This window comes from Geotrypetes seraphini, chromosome 9 (genome assembly GCF_902459505.1).
Source record: "Geotrypetes seraphini chromosome 9, aGeoSer1.1, whole genome shotgun sequence".
NCBI lineage: Eukaryota > Metazoa > Chordata > Amphibia > Gymnophiona > Dermophiidae > Geotrypetes > Geotrypetes seraphini.
The window spans coordinates 21,037,158-21,056,400 of NC_047092.1; the positions used below are offsets into that span (position 1 = coordinate 21,037,158).

A 19,243-nucleotide genomic window follows, 5' to 3' on the forward strand; every position below is an offset into this window, starting at 1 on the left:
CCTTACAAAAATTTCACAAATTTAAAATTCCAATCCATATAATATGTAAAATATCATAAATACAATCATTCCTCCAAACATTCTATATAACCAACCATAACCTACCATTATCACCCCCCCCCTTCTCCCTCTCCCTCCCCCCCCATTCTCCCTTCCCTCCCAAGATGAAAGGCGACAAAAACTTTAAGAGGTCATTGGTTGTTCATATTGCTCAAGAAATTCTTGTAGTTTTTTAGGGTCAGAAAAACTTTGAGTTTTATTTGCGATTGTAACTTTCATTACTGCTGGATAAAGGAGCCCATATCTAGCCCCTAGCGATCTCAATTGGGGTCTCATATCCAGGAGTTGTTTTCTTCTTGATGCAGTTTCTCTCGCAAAGTCAGGGACGATGTGTATTTTTGCATCCTGACATTTGAGATTTTTGTTCTCCTTAGCAAGTTGACAAATTTCTATTGCTTGTTGATGTCTCAAAAGTTTAAAAATTAAAGTCCTTGGACCCGTTTGAGTTGTTTTCTTCTATGTTGGTATCCTGTGTGCCCTTTCGATTTCTAATGCAGTCTTGAATTTTATTGGTAAAACTTTAGGCAGAAACTGTTCCAGGAAAGTTATAGGATCGTTTTTTTCCACCCCTTCCGGCATTCCGATAATTCTTAAATTATTTCTTCTTTCACGATTCTGGCTGTCTTCAAGGTCTCTTTTAATTTCTTCGACCTCCTTCCAAATTATTTTGCATTTTCTTGCGTCCATATTTAATTGTTCTGAATTGTCTTCCAAAATATTTATTCTATTTTCTGCCACATCTACTCTTTTAGTGAGAATTGCAGCATCATCTATTGCTTTTTGTAACTTTTTATTGCTGTCTAATACAATTTCTTTAATTTGCCGCAATTCTTCCATAACGTCGGGGCTTTCATCTGATGGCAACGGAACTTTTGAAGGAGGAGTGCCCGGTTCCGGCTTTGATCTCTTATTGCTTCCTGTACCGGATCCTCCTGCCCCCGAATCGCATTTGTTTTGTTTGCCAGATGCCATAATCTAATATTGTTCAGTTTTTTTTCCTTTTAAAATTTAATTATTTTTGTAGTATTTTCTATAAATAGAGCTTGTCTGCCCGGAGCTACTCTTTCACCCAACCATCAGAATTTGCGTCCAAGCCACGCCCCTAAGTCATCTAAGGGAAATTCTAATTATCATTAATTTATATTTAATTTATAAATATTAACTTTTGCCAACAGAACTATATAAGAACTTCGGTTGAGACTTAGAACTTTTATTGCAACGGAATAGAATCGTATGAAGGTGGAACTACAATTTGAACAACATGAACGTTCCTATTAGCGATGCAAGATGAAAACATAAAATCTTAAGAAATCTTTAAACGCATTTATGAATTTATAAAATACAAGTAGACTTACATGTAAGAATGTGAAGCTGGCAGTGATCCGATTGAAATTTTGCATAAGTTTTTATTTACTCAATGACCTTATATTAAAAGACTCGCTGATTGGATATGGATAAGTTAAGGGCGTTACTTACAAGGGAAGAAGAGCAATCCTTCAATCATATTAACAAATATAAGGACATGAGTAAAAACAGAAAAAGGATTGGTTAAATGGGTGATTTCCTGCTAGAGGAGGTACTTCCGGTTAAATTTGTGTTTTAAAATATGTCTGATAAGATTTTATGCTGTGCGATCTTATTTTAACATGTAAGCTCTCCCGGTACGATTCTAATCTTCATCTTTATGATTCTATTGTATTTTATACTAGTACCTCATAAAGTTATTTAAATTTTGTTATGTCATGAACATGTCACTCTGTTGCTTTGGGGTTATAGCACCGTTGTTTAAATGATTATATTTCCTGTGATGTTATTCAAAATCTTAGGCCATCTATGTAACAAGATCTTATTATATATCACTGATGGAGAGAAGGGAAGAAGAAAAAAATGTATGATTGATGATGTTGAGAGGCTTCTTTTCTTTTTTGAATTATATGATTTCTGTTTGACTCACCCTCTTGACATAAAAAAGAAAAAAAAAAAAAAAAAAGAGGCAAGAATAGATGAAGATTCCTTTATAGTCCTGGGATAGACCTAGAATGCTTATAGAGTCCTCCAATACATGATATGTTTTTTGTTTTTTTTAACATCCCTTAAATTTAATACTAGGAAGACATTTACTATACAATACAAGCTGAGACATAGATATGGACCCATTAATAAATTACAAATTGGGAGTCCATAATTAAATTAATGAAGGGGAAATATTAATTTAACTCTTATGATAAAACTGATATGTCATGTTCAAGGTTGAGATTCATAAGATTAAAGGAAAAAAAAAAAGGGGAAGTGAAAGGGTTATGATTGTTTCAAAAAAGAAGGAAGAGAAAAAAAAAAAAAGAATTTAATTGATATAGTGAAAAATTTAATGGTAGTAATTATAGTTAAATTTTGTAATAGCTTGTGGGAGTTATTTTTACCTAACCTCAATCTGCATATCCAAGTTTTCGTATTTAATTGGGTATGGGGGGAGGGGAAGGGGGGGAGATATATAATGGAGGGTTGGGTGAGGATGAGGGTGGGGACATTATAAAGTATTCTATGTATTGGGAAAAATTATTAAGTAAAATTATTTACTGTTTAAGTTTTGGAAAAATGGAATATAAAAATATAAATGGATCTTAAATTATTATCTTTGAATGTTAATGGTCTAAATCATATGATAAAAAGGAAAAAAGCATTATTATTTTTAAAGAGGCAAAATGCGGATATATGTTTCATACAGGAGACCCACCTTTCAAATATTGAATCTCTTAAGCTAGAAGGTGGTTGGGTCAAGCATTGTTTCTTCTCTCCAGCTATAGGGAAAAAAGCGGGTGTTGCTATTCTGGTGAATAAAAAATGCTCTGCTTTATTCAAACTCAAAGCATCGGATACTCAAGGCAGATGGGTAATTGTGGAAATGAGCATGGGAAATACTACCATGACGTTGTTTAATATATACGCCCCTAATTCGAATCAAAATGAATTTTTTAAAACTCTTCAACAACTGATTTTACCACTGGCTACTTCGAATCTAATAGTAGCTGGGGATTTTAATGCTGTTATGGATCCTCTAATGGATAAAAACCCAAGTAGATTTATGAAATCTTTGGGATTAGATAATTTGGTACAATCTTGCGACTTGACAGATATTTGGCGAATACTTCATTTTGATGGACGGGAATTTTCTTTTTGTTCTCATGTTCATAATTCCTTCTCAAGAATAGATTATATTTTTATTTCAAATCATTTGGTACATCAGGTGACACAAGCTGCCATTGATCCAATCATTTTATCTGATCATGGTGGGGTGTGGATTGAAATTAAGATCACAGATCAAAATATTAATAGACCAATTTGGAAGTTTGATAATACATTGCTTGCTGATCCAATATTTTGTGAAAATCTTCAAACAAAAATGAAGGATTATTTAGAATGAATGACAAAGATGAAATCTCTATGGAAATATTATGGGATGCTTTTAAGGCATCAATGAGAGGGCAAATAATTTCTTATTCGGCTTGTCTTAAAAAACAGATTAAAAAACAATTTTTAAACTTAGAAAAAGAGATTAAAATTTTAGAATCAAAACTTATAGAAAAATGGGAATATTCAATTCAACAAGAGTTGTTAAAGCTTAAGGGTAAATATAATGAGATTTCATCTAAGTTGATTAGGAAAGATTTATTTTCTCAACAAGCATTGTATTATGGTAACTCAAATAAGGCGGGAAGAATATTGGCAAATTATCTTAAAGCGAAAAAAAGAAAATCAAAATTAATTGCCATTAAAGATGAAAATGGTGAAACATATACACAAATTGAGCCTATTTTGAAACAATTCCTAAAATTTTATAAATCTCTTTATTCTTCCGAGACTTATTTAGATAACGAAAAAGATGGTTTAGAATTTTTGAAAATGTTAGAAGGTCCAAAATTTCCTGAACATGTAAAACGAAGTTTGGAAGAGCCAATATCACTAAAAGAATTAGAAACAGCTTTGAAGTCCCTTAGAGTTGGATCCGCTCCAGGTGGTGATGGATATACAGTGGAGTTTTATAAAACATTTCAAAATTTTCTATTGCCTTATTTATTTATTTTTTATTTTTTTTTTCCTTATTATTTTTTATTTTCAAATTTTGCATAAAGTGTACAAAATACTAAAATACAATTGATAAATACAGAGTATCACTTTTATATCTAATACATCATATTTCTAAATATATTTTTCCCCCTCACCCTCCCCCCACCCTTCTATTACTTTTTACATATTATTTTTAATTTTCAAATTTTACATAAAATGTACAAAATAATAATATTCAATTGATAAATACACAATATCATTTTTATATCTAATACATCATATTCTAAATATATTTTTATCTCTTCTCCCTCCCCCCACCCTTCTTTTGCTTTTCATTCATACATTACATATTGTATAACCTTATTTATTAAATCTTTATCAATACCAACTTAATAAAGGTTCTATTAATGGCACCATAGCAGAATCTTTAACTATAGTTTTGCCAAAGCCAAATAAAGATCCCACTTTGGTTTCAAACTATAGGCCAATATCTTTAATAAACGTAGATGGTAAATTATTAGCAAAAATATTAGTGTTAAGATTGGCTAAAGCTCTCCCTCATATTATAGGTATGCATCAAACAGGATTCGTTGCTCAAAGACATTCATCTCTTAATACCAGATTAGCATTCCACATGTTATATTTAACAAAGAAATTGAATGAGCCTACTTTTGCTGTTTCTCTAGATGCAGAAAAGGCTTTTGATAGAGTAGAATGGACCTTTATGTATCAGGCATTGGAATGGTTTGTATAGGTCCTGGATTCATACAAATAATACAAACATTGTATAGCTCCCCTTCTGCTAGATTATATATTAATAATACTTTTTCAGAAAAATTTAATTTACAGAGGGGAGTTAGACAAGGTTGTCCCTTGTCTCCTTTACTGTTTGATATTGTTTTAGAACCCTTAATATTAGCTATCCAACAAGTAAAGGAAATACAGGGTATACCACACTCAGATAGAGAATATAAGGTATCTGCTTATGCAGATGATTTACTTTTGTATTTGAGGAATCCAGAATCTACCATTCCATATTTACTTGAGCTGATTGAGAAATTTGGAAAGTTTTCAGGATACAAGATAAATTGGAATAAATCAGAGGTTCTTCCATTAAATGTACATTGTACAAAAGGTTTATTTGATACATTCTCTTTTGTTTGGAAGGAGGAGGCTATTAAATATCTGGGAATTTGGATTACAAAAACAGTGGATGAAACAATGAAAAGTAATGAAAAATGTATGTTACAAAAGGTGACAGAATTGTGTGAGCAATGGAATCCTTTGCATTTATCTTGGTGGGGAAGAGTACAAACTGTTAAAATGATGATTTTGCCTATAGTTTGTTACCAAATGGGGATGATACCAGTTTTCTTTCAAGAATCTTTTTATAAAAAATTAAATAGGATTTTGACAAAATTTATTTGGCTTGGTAAAAATCCCAGAATTGCTTTAGTGTCGTTGCAAAAGCCAATTGTGGAGGGCGGGGTAAATTTTCCCAATTTTTATAGGTATCATCAAGCCTATATTTTACGTCAAGGTATGTATTGGATCCTCCCAGAGCCCACTGATAATATTCCAGACTGGTTCTGGTTAGAATGGAGACTTATGTTTCCTTTACGTCTTAGTCATGTAGTTAGTATCAAAATGCCAAGGTTATATAAAGAACATAGAATATTTATAGATACCTGGAAAACTCTAAGATATATAAGTAATCTAACTCCTATTCCAATAAGTAAATCAACAACTCAAACGATTTGGTTAAACCCCAAGATCAAAATTGGCGGTTTTAAAATCATCTGGAAACATTGGATGATAGCAGGTATTCCTATTTTGGATGATGTAATACAAAATGGTAAGTTGCTGGAGTTTTCACAATTGCAACATAAATTTGATATTAATAAGTCTCAGTATTTTAGATGGTTGCAATTGAAGCAATCCATTCAGGTAGGATTCCCTGAATGGAAAAATCTTACTAACTATCATAGTTTGGAATTCTTATGTTTCCAGATGGATTCAACAGATCATAAAGCCGCACAGTGGTATAAATTAATATCTGGATTTGTAAATAAAAAACCAAAAAATGGTCTTAGAGACATTTGGAGCATTGAGATAAAGCACCAAATTACTGCATCTCAATGGCCACGACTTTGGTCTTGGAGGTTAAAATGTACGGTGTCAGCATCTATGAGACAAACTTGGTTTTTTCTATTACATAGAGCTTTTTGGACCCCTGTTCGTTTACAAAAGATAGATAGTTCTAAGTCTAATAGATGCTGGCACTGTCATGTTGAAGTAGGGACATTAGACCACCTTTTATTCTATTGTCCATTTATATTATCATTCTGGAAATCAATTTGGCCTCAAATCAATAGGATGTTAGAAAATCCGGTAGCCTTGACATATGATACTATTCTATTTGGAACAACTATGAGAGCAAGAAGTCAAATTTCATCAAGTAACAACAAACTTCTGTTTATTTTAACTGGAATAGCAATACAACAAATAACATATAATTGGAAAAAGCATGACAGGTTGAATTACAATTTTTGGTGGAATTCTGTATGTCATATATACAAAATGGAACTCACCATTGCAACACAAAAAGGATATGTAAGTAAATTTCAAAAAATCTGGGGACCATTAACAAATTTCTGTAATGAATGATTAACTTTTCCCATGATAAGATATTTGATTAGAGGGGAATGGGATGGGACTGTATTTTTTGATTATTACACATTATATCAATATTTGAATGAAATTGCAATAAAGTTGATTTTATGTATTATTGATTGGGAGGGAGGGAGGGGAGGGGGACCATTATATTCAATAAGAACTATATAAATTTAGATTTCTGACATAATATAACTTTATATTAATCTTTAAAGAAATGTTAAATTTGATGTTAATATAAGAATTAATCAAGTGTGTATATTCAAGTTTCTAATGAGTTTATTTGAATCACTTGTTGTAACATAAGAAAATGAATAAAGATTTATTAAAAAAAAAAAAAAAAAAAAAGAAAGGCGACAAAAACAGCCAATGTTTGGAATACAATGAAATGTTTGCTGGTTCTTAGACAAAAGATGGAATAAGAAGGCATTTTATCATCTTTGTCTAAGAACCAGCAAATGTTTGTTAGAACATTGGAGAAATGCAATAAAACACACAGACTATGAGGTGGAACAGGTTGACATTATTCAGAAAAGGTCTTGGAATGAACTGAGCACAAGCTCCAGGTTTTCTTCCACCAGGCTGCTGCCCAGGTGGACAATACAGATTTTATCAATTGGAAGTGTAAGATGGATTCATTCATTTTGTTTAATATGTAAAATGGTGCTGTGATTTGAGTTATTTAATAAAATATAGTGTATTTAAGTAGAAAGTCTATCTAATTCTATTATATGTATCAAATACTTTTTGGATAGGTAGTTTGTTTAATTGTACCCTGATTAGTAGTATTATAAGTAAGAGAGAAACCATGGACCACTGAACACAAAGAAATAAAAAGTGACTCATACCTGTGATTATTCATTATTGCAGACTAAGCACACAACACAATCCTGAAGCCCACAAAACTATGAAGCAGATATCAAACATGAGATTAGGTTTATTAATACCCATGAATAAGGAAATCTGACTCCATGTTTGATGGTTTACAATTTTTTTGATACTGGACTTTGACAATGCAGTCTTAAGTAAGGCTATTTAGAGGTACAGGGGGGGGAGGGAGAGCAAGAGTGTGAAGTGGGGGACGCAGGTGCCTCCTACCCTTACTACGCCACTGAGCACATTGTATAAAAAAAATAAATAAATAAAAAGGAGGACCAACTTGTTTCTTCTTCAAACTGATTTTATACAAAAAATGGCTATAAATCACAATAAAGCCTTCAATTAGATTGTAAGTTAGAGTGTAAGCTCTTCCGAGCAGGGACCATCTATAAATGTCAACATGTATAGTACTGTGTACGTATGTCTTTCAGTGCTATATAAGTGATAAGTAGTATTAGTAGCAGCAATTAGCCTAATCCCAAGTTCAACCCTTCAGTATGGGCTCTGCTTATGTCTGCAGATTTAGAGAACTGAAAAAAAAAAAGGAAAAGGGAAAAAAAGAGAAAGCATACCAGTTTGTCCCGTAGCTTCAGCACTAGGTCTACAATCTCTACTTCAGATTTCTCCTTCATCCACGCCTCAATATTCTAAAAAAGACAAAAGGACAACAACTCATTTTCTGCCTACTTTTAGGAGTTAACAGGAGACCCTAGAATGCCTGGGAACCTACTACTCTTGATATTTCATCTCTGATCTTTGCTCACATAATTTCAGACTGCGTCGTACAATTATTTGGCCCAGGACCCTAATCTGAGAGAGTTGCTCGCTATTCCAGCAGCAATCCACACCGTCACAGCTACTCTGCGTCTAAAATCGTCTTGCGCATTCACTGCTTTATCTTACTGCAGAGTGACAGCTTGTGTCACTCGCTCACTGCCTTGTCTCACTGCACAGAACTCAGGCTGTCACAGGGTCTCATGGCTACTTTCATATGGGAAGTGCTAAAGAACAAACTGTATTCTTGGGTGTGAACATACCGCTTCAGAAATTGCTTCCAGGTGAAGGGCTTGCAGCTTCTGACTCATTTCTTTGTGTCTTTGACGGTACCAGCCATCAAAGTTAGGAGATCTGAAAAAACGCCTGTAGGCAATGGGGGAAAATATAAGGAGAGAACGATCCTAACTTCTCCACCATTCTGTTCACTCACAAAACAGGGGAAAGGGCATGTCTAGTACATATGAGCATAGAGGAGTCACTCAAAATATACACACATATCAGTTTTAGTGCTAAACAGCCCAAAATTTGCATTTGGCCTTGGTTTGGTTTCAGCCAAAAATGCCAGTGCATTTTCGGGTGAAAAACTTTTTGGGCTCCCCTCTCCTTCCCCGCTCCTATTTCTCCCTCTCGTTGAAGGCAGCCCTTCCAGAACCACCTAAAAGCCCCCCATCCAGGTCTCCTGTACTGCATTGATGATCTAATAGCTAGTTGGGCAACAGCAATCCCTACTCTCCCATCCTCATGCCTTCTCCACAGTCAAAACGGCTGTCGTGACCTTCAGCACTAGACTTGCGAGATTGCTGCCAGAAGTCACAGCAGCCATTTTGAAATTGAAGCCGGCTCTCAAAACGGCTGTCGTGACCTTCAGCACTAGACTTGAGAGATTGCTGCCAGAAGTCGCAGCAGCCATTTTGAAATTGAAGCCGGCTCTCAAAACGGCTGTAGTGACCTTCAGCACTAGACTTGCAAGATTGCTGCCAGAAATCGCAGCAGCCATTTTGAAATTGAAGCCGGCTCTCAAAACGGCTGTCGTGACCTTCAGCACTAGACTTGCGAGATTGCTGCCAGAAATCGCAGCAGCCATTTTGAAATTGAAGCCGGCTCTCAAAATGGCTGTCGTGACCGCCGGCGGGAATCTTGCAAGACTGCTGCTAGAAATCATAGCAGTCATTTTGAATTGGAGACAGCATGGGCAGGAGCTCGGGGAAAGGAGGGGAGGGAGGGAGGGAACAGCAAAGTGGTGGAGTATCAGTTTCCATTTCAGCACAATTTCAACCCAAACCAGGCAGCAAATTTTGGTCACAGATTCAGTTTCAGTCACCCTCTATATACAGATAAAATGGTTTAGATCAAGCCCCTCTCTGCCTGCTTCATTTCCCCTTTCCCCCCTCTCTTCCCTCTTCCTCCTACCTCCTAACTTATATTGACAACTGTTCCCTCTTTGTAACTATCAACTTCTGTTTCCACTACTGTATACGGTCTAGAACCGAAAAGGTTCATTATCCACTTTGTACTTTTCCGCTACTGTATACCATCTAGAATTGAAAAGGTATGACGGGATATAAATAAAGCTTTATTTTTTTATTATTATTATTATTATTATTATTAAAAGTGCTCCAGTAGTCTGGAGATAAACGGATATGTTAGTAGGCTACAATACATCTCAAAGGATCCACATAAAACAATGTTGGGGTCTTGTTATTATTCCAGCAAATCCCTCTAGGTAAAATTACCCAGAGAATTTGTCAAAATACAACTATTTCATTGCTCCCTTTTGTCCAGATATCAGAGAAGTGAGCAAATTGCTCACCTTTAATGGGAAAGGTTTCTCTGCAGATGGCAGGCAAATGCAAGCACACTTATTACAGCATGTTAAGTAATATAATAGTATTTGTCTTAAGTCTAATGAATGAAGAGCCTGGTTAGAAGGACTAGAATAAGGAGCGAATGAGAGCAAAACTACTTACTGAAATGAAACTCAGAAATAACTTTCAGCAGGAATTTAAGATGAATCTGAAGCACAACTTTGATGTGATAAAACTGAAAATATGGTGGATAATGGACTAGTGCTTGAAGGTCACAGATTATTCTGGTTGTGGTAATGGCTCCTTAAAAAACAGAGACAGGTTTTCCGGTGATATAAGACCTAAAGGTTCCAAGGATAAATTTGAGAGCCTAGTAAGGAATATGTTGAGCTTCCAAGCTGTTAATGAGGGCTATATGTTAAAGACCACTATGAACTTTGAAATCCTGACATGTACTGAAAACGGGCTTACCGTCAGCTGGTACATGATATGCAGCTATAGCAGAAAGATGAATGCGAACTGAAGATATCTTCAGTTCAAAGTTGGCCACGTGAAGCAATCACAGAGTTTGTGGGGGAAGAACATAATAGTGGATCCTGCTCCCGAGTCCTAACATAATGAAAAAGCACAGTTACTTACCGTAACAGGTGTTATCCAGGGACAGCAGGCAGATATTCTTGACTGGGTGATGGCACCGACGGAGCCCCGGTACGGACAATTTTAGAGTGAATGCACTCTAAGAACTTGGAAAGTTCTAGTAGGCCGCACCGCGCACGCGCGAGTGCCTTCCCGCCTGACAGAGGCGCGCGGTCCCCAGTTAGGATAAGCCAGCTAAGAAGCCAACCCGGGGAGGTGGGTGGGACGCAAGAATATCTGCCTGCTGTCCCTGGATAACACCTGTTACGGTAAGTAACTGTGCTTTATCCCAGGACAAGCAGGCAGCATATTCTTGACTGATGGGTGACCTCCAAGCTAACAAAAAGAGGGATGGAGGGAAGGTTGGCCATTAGGAAAACAAATTTTGCAAAACAGATTGGCCGAAGTGTCCATCCCATCTGGAGAATGCATCCAGACAATAGTGAGATGTAAAAGTATGAACTGAGGACCAAGTAGCAGCCTTGCAGATTTCCTCAATAGGAGGAAAGCTACAGATGCTGCCATAGCTCGAACTCTATGGGCCGTGACAGAACCTTCCAGTGTCAATCCGGTCTGAGCATAACAGAATGAAATGCACGCTGCAAGCCAATTAGACAACGTACGTTTAGAAACAGAACGTCCCGATTTATTCGGATCAAAGGACAGAAAGAGTTGGGGAGTTGATCTGTGGGGCTTAGTACGCTCTAAATAGTAAGCTAGAGCCCGCTTACAGTCCAAAGTATGCAGAGCCTGTTCTCCAGAATGAGAGTGAGGTTTCGGAAAGAAGACAGGCAGAACAATGGATTGGTTGAGATGGAATTCAGAGACAACCTTAGGGAGAAACTTTGGATGTGTACGCAGAACCACCTTGTCATGATGAAAGACTGTAAAAGGTGGATCCGCAACTAGTGCATGTAGCTCACTGACCCTCCTGGCAGAGGTTAGAGCAATAAGGAAGACCACTTTCCAAGTGAGAAACTTGAAAGGAGTCGTAGCCAAAGGTTCAAACGGAGGCTTCATTAAGGCGGAGAGAACCACATTGAGATCCCAGACTACAGGGGGTGATTTAATAGGTGGTTTCACATTGAAAAGACCCCCGCATGAATCTGGAAACCAAGGGATGAAATGAAAGGAGTTTCCCATGAACTGGCTCATGAAAAGCAGCAATAGCACTGAGGTGGACTCTGATGGAAGTAGACTTGAGACCAGAGTCAGACAAAGAAAGAAGGTAATCCAACAAGGTCTCCACTGCAAGGGATGTAGGATTATGATGATGAAGAAGACACCAGGAAGAAAATCTTGTCCACTTCTGATGGTAACATTGCAGAGTTGCAGGTTTCCTGGAGGCATTCAGAATAGAACGAAAGGGCTGAGACAAAAGAGTATCATCCGAAGTCAGCCCGAGAGATACCAAGCTGTCAGGTGCAGAGACTGGAGGTTGGGATGCAGAAGGGTCTCCTGATGCTGTGTAAGCAGAGAAGGAAACAATGGAAGAAGAATAGGCTCCCTGGAACTGAGTTGAAGTAGAAGGGAGAACCAATGTTGCCTGGGCCACCGTGGAGCAATCAGAATCATGGTGGCTCATTCCCTCTTGAGCTTGAACAAGGTTCTTAACATGAGTGGCAGAGGAGGGAAAGCGTACAAGAACAGATTGGACCAGTCGAGGAGAAATGCATCCGCTGCCAGACGGAGAGGAGAGTAGAGTCTGGAGCAGAATAGGGGCAGCTGGTGATTGTGAGGAGCTGCAAAGAGGTCTATCTGAGGAGTGCCCCACTGAGCGAAGATGGATTGTAGAGCGAAAGGGTCGAGTGTCCACTCGTGAGGCTGGAGAATTCTGCTGAGCTTGTCCACCAAGGAATTCTGTTCTCCCTGAATGTAGATAGCTTTCAGGAATAGATTATGATCTATGGCCCAAGCCCAAATCATCTGGGCTTCCTGGCACAAGAGGCAAGAGCCTGTCCCACCCTGCTTGTTGATGTAGTACATCACAACTTGATTGTCTGTGCACAGTAAGAGGACTTGAGGAAAGAGAAAATGTTGGAAGGCCTTGAGGGCATAAAACATCGCTCTGAGTTCCAGGAAATTGATGTGATGCTTCATTTCCTGGGCTGTCCAAAGTCCTTGAGTTTGGAATTCGTTTAAATGAGCTCCCCAGGGGAGGCTTCGGTGGTGATGATCAGTTGATGAGGAGGTAGATGGAACAGAAGACCTCTGGAGAGATTTGAGGATATCAACCACCATTGTAGAGACTGACGAAGAGACGATGTCACAGATATGTGTCGTGAGCAGGGATCCATCGCTTGGGACCACTGAGTAGCTAGGGTCCATTGAGGAGTGCGCAGGTGAAGACATGCGAAGGGTGTGACATGAACTGTGGAGGCCATGTGACCCAAGAGTATCATCATTTGCTTGGCAGAGATGAAACGTTGTGGAAGCACCTGCTGACATAGAGACTGAAGAGTTTGAAGGCGGATGGACGGCAGGAACGCTCTCATGAGGACTGTGTCCAGCACCGCTCCAATGAATTGAAGTCTCTGAGTGGGGATGAGATGAGACTTGGGTAGATTGATCTCGAACCCCAAAAGTTGTAGAAACAGGATGGTTTGGTTGGTGGCCAGGAGTACTGTATGAGATGAATTGGTCTTTATCAACCAATCGTCTAGATAAGGAAACACCTGAAGGTGGTGGGAACGTAGAAAGGCAGCCACCACAATCAGACATTTGGTAAACACTCTTGGAGAGGAAGCAAGACCGAAGGGTAGCACATTGTACTGGTAATGACAATGATTGATCATGAAGCGTAGGTACTGTCTGGAGGCCAGATTGACCAATATATGAGTGTACGCTTCTTTGAGATCGAGGGAACATAGCCAGTCGCCTTGATTGAGAAGAGGGTAAAGAGTGGCCAGAGAAAGCATTCTGAATTTCTCTTTGACCAAGCATTTGTTGAGATCGCGAAGATCTAAAATGGGTCTGAGATCTCCTGTTTTTTTGGGAACTAGAAAATAACGGGAGTAGAATCCCTGCCCCTTTTGATCTAGAGGAACTTCCTCTATGGCGTTCAGAAGGAGGAGGGATTGAACCTCTTGAAGAAGGAGGGAAGAGTGAGGAGTGTCCAAAGCAGACTCTTTTGGTAGACTTTGGGCAGGAAGAGTCTGAAAGTTGAGAGAGTAGCCGTGGCGGATGATGTTGAGGACCCACTGATCCGAGGTGATGGTTTCCCAACGGCTTATAAAGTGAGTAAGGCATCCTCCTATAGGCAGCGGAAGATGGGCAGATGGAGGGATACTGGCTATGTCCTGGAGAACCAAGTCAAAAGGGTTGTGAGGATTTCTGTGGAGGAGGAGGCTTCACCTGTTGCTGCTGCTGTGTCGGCCTATTGTTTTGCCTCTGCTGTTGCCTCTGACGCCTGGGTTGTTGAGGTGCCGGTGGCAAAGGACGAGCCACAAATCGACGTTGGTATGCCGAATGCTGACGAAAAGGCCTGGTAGGTGGGGTTTTCTTTTTTGTTTTGAGGAGAGTATCCCACCTAGTCTCATGAGCTGAAAGCTTTTGTGTAGTGGAGTCCATGGATTCTCCAAACAGCTCATCCCCCAGGCAAGTTGCATTAGCCAGTCGATCCTGATGATTAACATCAAGTTCTGAAACTCTGAGCCAGGCCAGTCGACGCATGGCCACCGACATAGCCGTGACCCGAGAGGTCAGCTCAAAGGTGTCATAGATCGATCTGACCATGAACTTACGAAGTTGTAAGAGCGATGAAGAAGTTTGGCGAAAGGCAGATCTTTTACGGTCAGGGAGGTATTTTTCAAAAGATGACAAAGTTTGAATGAGATGCTTAAGGTAGAAAGAAAAATGGAAAGCATAGTTCCCTGATCTATTAGCAAGCATCACATTTTGATATAACCTCTTGCCAAACTTATCCATGGCTTTACCTTCCCTGCCAGGAGGGACAGAGGCGTACACACTAGCCCCAGTAGATTTCTTTAAAGTGGATTCCACCAATAAAGATTCATGAGGGAGTTGCGGTTTGTCAAAACCTGGAATAGGTATGACCTTATATAAGGAGTCCAGTTTTCGAGGAGCTCCTGGAATGGTCAAGGGTGTCTAGATTTTTGTAGAAAGTTTCTCGCAAAATATCATGGAGAGGTAGTTTCAGGAATTCCCTTGGAGGCTGGTTAAAGTCAAGTGCATCGAGAAATGCCTTGGATTTTTTAGATTCAGCCTCCAAGGGAATAGAGAGAGAGTCACACATCTCTTTGAGAAAAGAGGTGAAAGAAGTTGCATCAGGTTTGGAGGACGGATCTAAACCAGAAGTATCCTCGTCCCCTGACGAACACTCTCCCTCAGAGAGGAAAGGCTCCTCTGAATCACCCCACAGATCAGGGTCCCTCACTTGAAAGCTGCGGTCCCGTGACTCCGGTGTGGAGGGTTCCAGGTGTCAAGTTTTGTGAGTCGACTTACCAGATCTCTGTGAAACGGTACCGGGAGATGTTATAGGGTGTGCCGGTGCCGAAGTTTATACGGCCTGGTGGAAGGACCTCGGTTCCGGCGCTAAGATCGGCATGGATGCTGATGAAGCCGTATGTACCGGTACCGACAAAGTGGATACCGATAAAAGTTTACGCGAGCGGGAAGGCGTTGGAGAAAAAATTTTCAACAGCCGTTGAAAGTGCGTCTTCTTAGCTCCGCAGAAACTAAGAAACTGGGGACCGCGCGCCTCTGTCGGGCGGGAAGGCACTCGTGCGTGCGCGGTGCGGCCTACTAGAACTTTCCAAGTTCTTAGAGTGCATTCACTCTAAAATTGTCCGTACCGGGGCTCCGTCGGTGCCGTCACCCATCAGTCAAGAATATGCTGCCTGCTTGTCCTGGGATAAAAAATGATTCCGCTTAAGTTGATAAGGTTTTCTTGTGGATGATCATCTGGTTCCCATGATGACATTTCTTTGACTTGTTCCAAGAAAGGAAGGGGATCCATCCTCTGCCACTCAAACTCCATAGTCTTCAGACTGGGATGTATGTGGTCTCCCTGTCCGCAAGACATTTCATCTTGTGTTGCCATCTGGGCCATCTGATTAAGAAATGCTTTTTCAATTTGCGCATGCTGAGGAAGGTCAGACACCTCTTTCATCAACACCACTTTTCCACTCACCCAGAGAGTGGTAGAGAGCTGGAACGCCCTTCCAGAGGCTGTTATAGGGGAAAACACCCTCCAAGGATTCAAGACAAAGTTAGACAAGTTTCTGCTGAACAAGAACGTGCGCTGGTAGGGCTAGTCTCAGTTAGGGTGCTGATCTTAGACCAGAGGGCCGCCGCGTGAGCAGACTTCTGGGCTTGATGGACCACTGGTCTGACTCAGCAGTGGCAATTCTTATGTTCTTATTCTAGTTCAGTCAATTATTTTATCTCACCTTGATTATTGTAATGTCATTTATCTTTTTTTTTTTTTTAAATTTCTTTATTCAGTTTTGCATATTACAACAAGTGTATCGGAAAAAGTCATATGATCTTATAAATACACACTTGATTTTCCTTCATGCAACACTTTAAGTACAACATATCATTCTTATAGTCATATTCTATAATATCTTGAATATTATGTAATACATCTAATATGTAAAACAATTATAATTAACATAGAAAACCCTCTCAATCCCTCCCTACCCATTTCAGAAAATCCAACCTAATACATCAAAAATATTAATTAATTCATACATATTATAAGATGAATAAAATAATACCCACCCACATTCCTTCTTAACAAATATCTTATTATGGGAAAATGTTATCAGTCATTACAAAAATCTGTTAATGGTCCCCAGATCTTCTGAAATTTACCAAAATAACTTTTCTGTGTTGCTATTGTACGCTCCATTTTATATATATGGCATACAGAATTCCACCAAAAGTTATATAAGTTAATCTGTCATAATTTTTCCAATTGTATGTTATTTGTTGAATTGCTACTCCAGTCAATATGAATAAAAGTTTATTATGTGACGACATTTGACTCTTTGCTCTCATTGCTGAACCGAATAAAATAGTATCATAAGTCAAGGCTACTGGATTGTCCATCATCCTATTTATTTGAGGCCAAATTGATTTCCAAAATAATAATATGAATGGACAATAGAATAAAAGATGATCTAATGTCCCAGCCTCAAGATGACAGTGCCAACATCTATTAGACTTAGAGCTATCTAATGTTTGTTAATGAACAGGGGTCCAAAAAGCTCTATGTAAAAGAAAAAAACATGTTTGTCTCATAGATGCTGAAACTGTACATCTTAACTTCCAAGACCAAAGTCGTGGCCATTGAGATGCATTAATTTCATGCTTAATCTCAATGCTCCAAATGTCTCTAAGACCATGTTTTGGTTTTTTATTTACAAATCCAGATATTAATTTATACCACATTGCGGCCTGGTGACCAATAGAATCCATCTGAAAGCATAAGAATTCCAGGCTATGATAATTATTAAGATTTTTCCATTCAGGGAACCCCGCCTGAATGGCCTGCTTCAACTGCAACCATCTAAAATATTGTGATTTATTTAGACCAAATTTATGATGCAATTGTGAAAACTCAAGTAGTTTGCCATTAATTATTACATCCTCTCAAGTACGTATCCCTGCCATTATCCAATGCTTCCAAATGATTTTAAAACCGCCAATTTTGATCTTGGGGTTTAGCCAAATCGTTTGAGTTGTTGATTTATTTATTGGAATAGGAGTCAGACTACTTATATACCTTAAAGTTTTCCAGGTATCAACAAATATTTTATGCTCTTTATATAACCTTGGCAATTTGATACTAACAACATGACCAAGACCCAAAGGAAACATGAGTCTCCATTCTAACCAGAACCAATCTTGTATATTATCAATGGGCTCTGGGAGGATCCAATACATACCTTGACACAAAATATATAATTTATCTTAGTATTACAAAGACTTGTCTCTCTAGACTACAATTGGTCCAGAATACTGCTGCTAAATAGATTTTCAGGAAGTGTAAGTTTGATCATGTGACACCATTGCTTCTTAGTCTTCATTGGCTCCCTGTATATTTTAGAGTCCAGTTCAAATGTGCCTGTGTCACTTTTAAAATCCTCTATGGCATTATTACCCCCCTAGTTCCTTTATCTTGGAATCTTTATAGATTCTCTTTTGCAAGGGGTGACCAACAACTTAAATTATCCTGTCCTTCTAGTAAAGGTATCAAAAGAGCCAAGATCTTTGGTCAATCTCTGACCTTCAAGCTTACCCAATTTTGGAATAATCTTCCACTTTTTTTAAGAAGCTCTGGCTCTCTTCCCTTTTTTCGTAAGTCTCTGAAAACCATTCTGTTCACTAAGCATTTTGGAAATTAATTTTCTTCGATACCTCTCTCTATATAGCCCTTATTGGCCTAAACTAATTAATGTAAACCGAGTCGAGCTCTCTTAGATTGAAGTCTTGGTATACAAAGCCAAACTTTAGATTAGATTAGATCTATTGTGGAGGCCCTACAAGCAATTCAGAGGCGATGCTAATAAAAGTAGTATTCAGCCCTTTTGACAGTTCCACACATATTTCTTTCCAATAGTTCAGTATTTTCACACAGGACCACCACACATGTAAAAATGTCCCCTCTTCCTTCCCACATCACCAGCATTAGTCTGAAATGGAATAAGGAGAAATTAGGTTCTTACCTGCTAATTTACTTTCTTTTAGCTTCTCCAGACCAGTAGAGGTTAATCTTTACGAATGGGTATATATCCAATCATGACCAGCAGGTGGAGACTGAAAACAAAACTGTGGGACAGTATATAATATACTCCCTTCTCTATTTACCTCAGTCTGCCGAATAGCCAAGCAGAACCAAGAACTGGAAAACAGAAAGAAAACAATACTCCGAACAGGAGTAACAAATAACATACCCAAATGCTGTTGGAAAATGCAGAGGAGAAATACCCGAAGGAAAATGTCCCCACAGCTCGCCAGCTAAGCCAGCCGAGCCACAGCCGCTGTTCTTCAATTCTCCCCGGCCCTAGAAAAATACTAGAACCCGCAGCAAAAAACAAAAACTGCCCGCGAAACAGCCCCAAGCACAACAACAATAGACAGGGTGGGGACCTCTACTGGTCTGGAGAAGCTAAAAGAAAGTAAATTAGCAGGTAAGAACCTAATTTCTCCTTCTTTAGCACTCTCCAGACCAGTAGAGGTTAATCTTTACGAATGGGACGTACCAAAGCAGTCCCTCACACGGGCGGGACCCCCGAAGGGCCGACACCAGAACACACACACCGAACACCGCGTCCTGACGCGCCAGAACATCTACCCCAAAGAGTCTGACAAAGGAATAC

The 19,243-nt window shown here is 38.8% G+C and overlaps 1 protein-coding gene across 5 annotated transcripts in view; it reads right to left on the reverse strand.

Moving 5' to 3' along the window:
- DENND6B (DENN domain containing 6B) overlaps positions 1–19,243 on the reverse strand; it is a 105,385-nt gene that overhangs the window by 9,143 nt on the left and 76,999 nt on the right. For 4 of the 5 annotated variants that reach the window (XM_033958318.1, XM_033958319.1, XM_033958317.1 and 1 more), the window contains 2 exons: positions 8,715–8,817; positions 8,250–8,324 (listed from right to left, as the gene is read on the reverse strand). The exons of the other annotated variant lie outside the window; for it this stretch is intronic. In XM_033958318.1, the coding sequence (XP_033814209.1) occupies positions 8,250–8,324; positions 8,715–8,817 (178 nt within the window). The remainder of the gene's footprint in view (positions 1–8,249; positions 8,325–8,714; positions 8,818–19,243) is intronic. 5 annotated transcript variants of the gene reach the window in all.